We start from the raw sequence: 2308 nt of genomic DNA on the forward strand, positions 1-2308 counted from the left end.
CACACACACACACACACACACACACACGCTAACACGTCTGATGACATCATTCTTACGTCACATGACAGGCCGCTCTTCTCTAAGTGTTTTCTGCAACTCCATAATTCTGACTTTTTGACCCTAATCTTACATTGCATCACATCTGCACATCATCTGATCAATAAATGAATTAATCATCAGTTCACTGTAGTACAAAAATGTAACAAGATTAACTGCCTAAAACCTCAGTTTCCTCCAATTACATAAAGTGTACAATTCCTTAAACTTGTAACACAGAGGAAATTACATCATTAGGGTCTTTTCAACAGCATGAAAGTCATTCATCTCAGTGGGTTTTCTCCATTTTTACACAATGAAGTATTGAACCATTCAAACCTGTTACCATAGTTACTGTGGAAAAAATTATTTTTTAATATTAAATTATGGGAAATGTACATTTATCAGTAACTAAAAACCAGCAATTTGGTCCCAGATTAAAAGCATCTCTTGCATTTTTCAAATAATTAAATTATTTCTAGTGCTGTCAAACGATTAATCGCATCCAAAATAAACGTTTTTGTTTACAAAATATATGTGTGTGTACTGTGTATATTTATTATAATGCAATTAATCGCAATTAATTGTTTGACAGCACTAATTCAATTTGATTGTTTATGTCATGTTTATTGTTTGTAAATAACAATAATCTCACAAAACGTATTGCTGCTAGTTGCCACGAATCATTCACAGTAAGACCAGGACATGCATTCTGTTTTGATTTCATGTTGCTTTAATTGCACTGAATGATGGTTATGAGTATGATATTTAGAGGATGTGATATCGACTCTCTCTCACCATGATTGACAGCGAAGCGCAGTTTCTGAATGACGGCCAGATTCCCGCTGACTCTGTAAATCCCATCAGTCTCCAAACCTGAATAAACACACAATTATTTACAGGAACAGAACATTAGTAACATTTTTAACCAGGACTGGTTGTTAAGATTAGCACACAGCAATATATATATATATATATATTTACATTGAGTAAGTGGCTTAAAAAAAAAGCCAAGTATAAGCCTAATTAAACATGCAGGGTTCTATACACTTTTTTTTTTTATTTCTAACACTTGTACATTACACTGCACTTACAAAGTGCATAAATAATATTATGAGATTAATGTTTTAAATATAAATACGGCTATATAGAAATAAAAATGCTAGAAAAAAAATAGAATGATACTTTTAAATGTGAAACTAAAATTACCAGTAGGTGGCGGCAAACCACTGTCCTAATAAGTGAGTCACTGAGTCATTTATTCAATCGATTCTTTCAAAACGACTGATTCATTCAGGAACGAAGTAAGAAACCGTTTTTATGAATGGATCAGTGAATCATTCAATCTCCCAAAACGCAAATTCATTCAGTAAGGAAACACCGCTGTGTGCTGCTGCAGAGACGCTCAACATGGCTTTGTTTTGAACCATTTTCTTTAGTGAAATAGAGTAACTCACGTTACTTGTAATGTGTTACCCCCAACACTGCCAAAGACTATAGAATAAAGGGACTTTGGTTATACAGACACCTGAAGCAGCTGCTGTAACTTTTTATCGCTGGTTGGCCAGTTTACATGTCAATTAGAAGTACGAGCCTCAGTGGGCGGGTCTTGTCGGGAGTGGGTTCAGTAACAAATAACCTAAATTCAAAAATAACAAAATCGGTATTACAGCGATAAGTTATACCAAAGACCAGTGTTGGGGAAAGTTACTTTTAAAAGTAATGCATTACAATATTGCGTTACTCCATAAAAAAGTAACTAATTACGTTACTTAGTTACTTTTTATGGAAAGTAATGCATTACGTTACTTTTTAAATCTGGACAGGGCTTGCTTGTTTGTTTTTAAAATAAAAAAGTTATATTTTTGGCAAATATAAAACCCTTTTCACACCAAAAGTGAAATGAATAAGCATCAGGTTGAAGGGAAAGTAAATTTACATCCATACAGTAGAATGCAGAAGAAGAAATTTCAACACACTTCAGCAATAAAAAAAAGACACAAATGTTTGTCTAGAGTAATTTGTGATTATTAGTACGGTTGAACTGGATCATCAAAGGTCAGCAGCAAAGATATTGGTTAATAAAATGGGATTAGATACATTTGAGTTATTTAACATATTTAATTATTGCAGGTTTGCATCATATTCTGAGTTGCATTATTTTGTTTTCATTTTGAAAGTGAAGTGACATGTGGCCAAGTATGGTTACCCATACTTGGAATTAGTGCTCTGCATTTAACCCATCCTAAGTGCACACACACAGCAGTGAACA

The 2308-nt window shown here is 33.5% G+C and overlaps 1 protein-coding gene across 1 annotated transcript in view; it reads right to left on the reverse strand.

Moving 5' to 3' along the window:
• The window catches only part of LOC107734596 (rho GTPase-activating protein 9), a 51016-nt gene that overhangs the window by 5790 nt on the left and 42918 nt on the right, over nt 1-2308 (reverse strand). Inside the window, exon 13 of the mRNA XM_016546590.1 lies at nt 835-912. Coding sequence (XP_016402076.1) covers nt 835-912 — 78 coding nt within the window. The remainder of the gene's footprint in view (nt 1-834; nt 913-2308) is intronic.

Source organism: Sinocyclocheilus rhinocerous, unplaced genomic scaffold, assembly GCF_001515625.1.
Source record: "Sinocyclocheilus rhinocerous isolate Xijiao unplaced genomic scaffold, SAMN03320098_v1.1 scaffold2145, whole genome shotgun sequence".
Classification (NCBI taxonomy): domain Eukaryota; kingdom Metazoa; phylum Chordata; class Actinopteri; order Cypriniformes; family Cyprinidae; genus Sinocyclocheilus; species Sinocyclocheilus rhinocerous.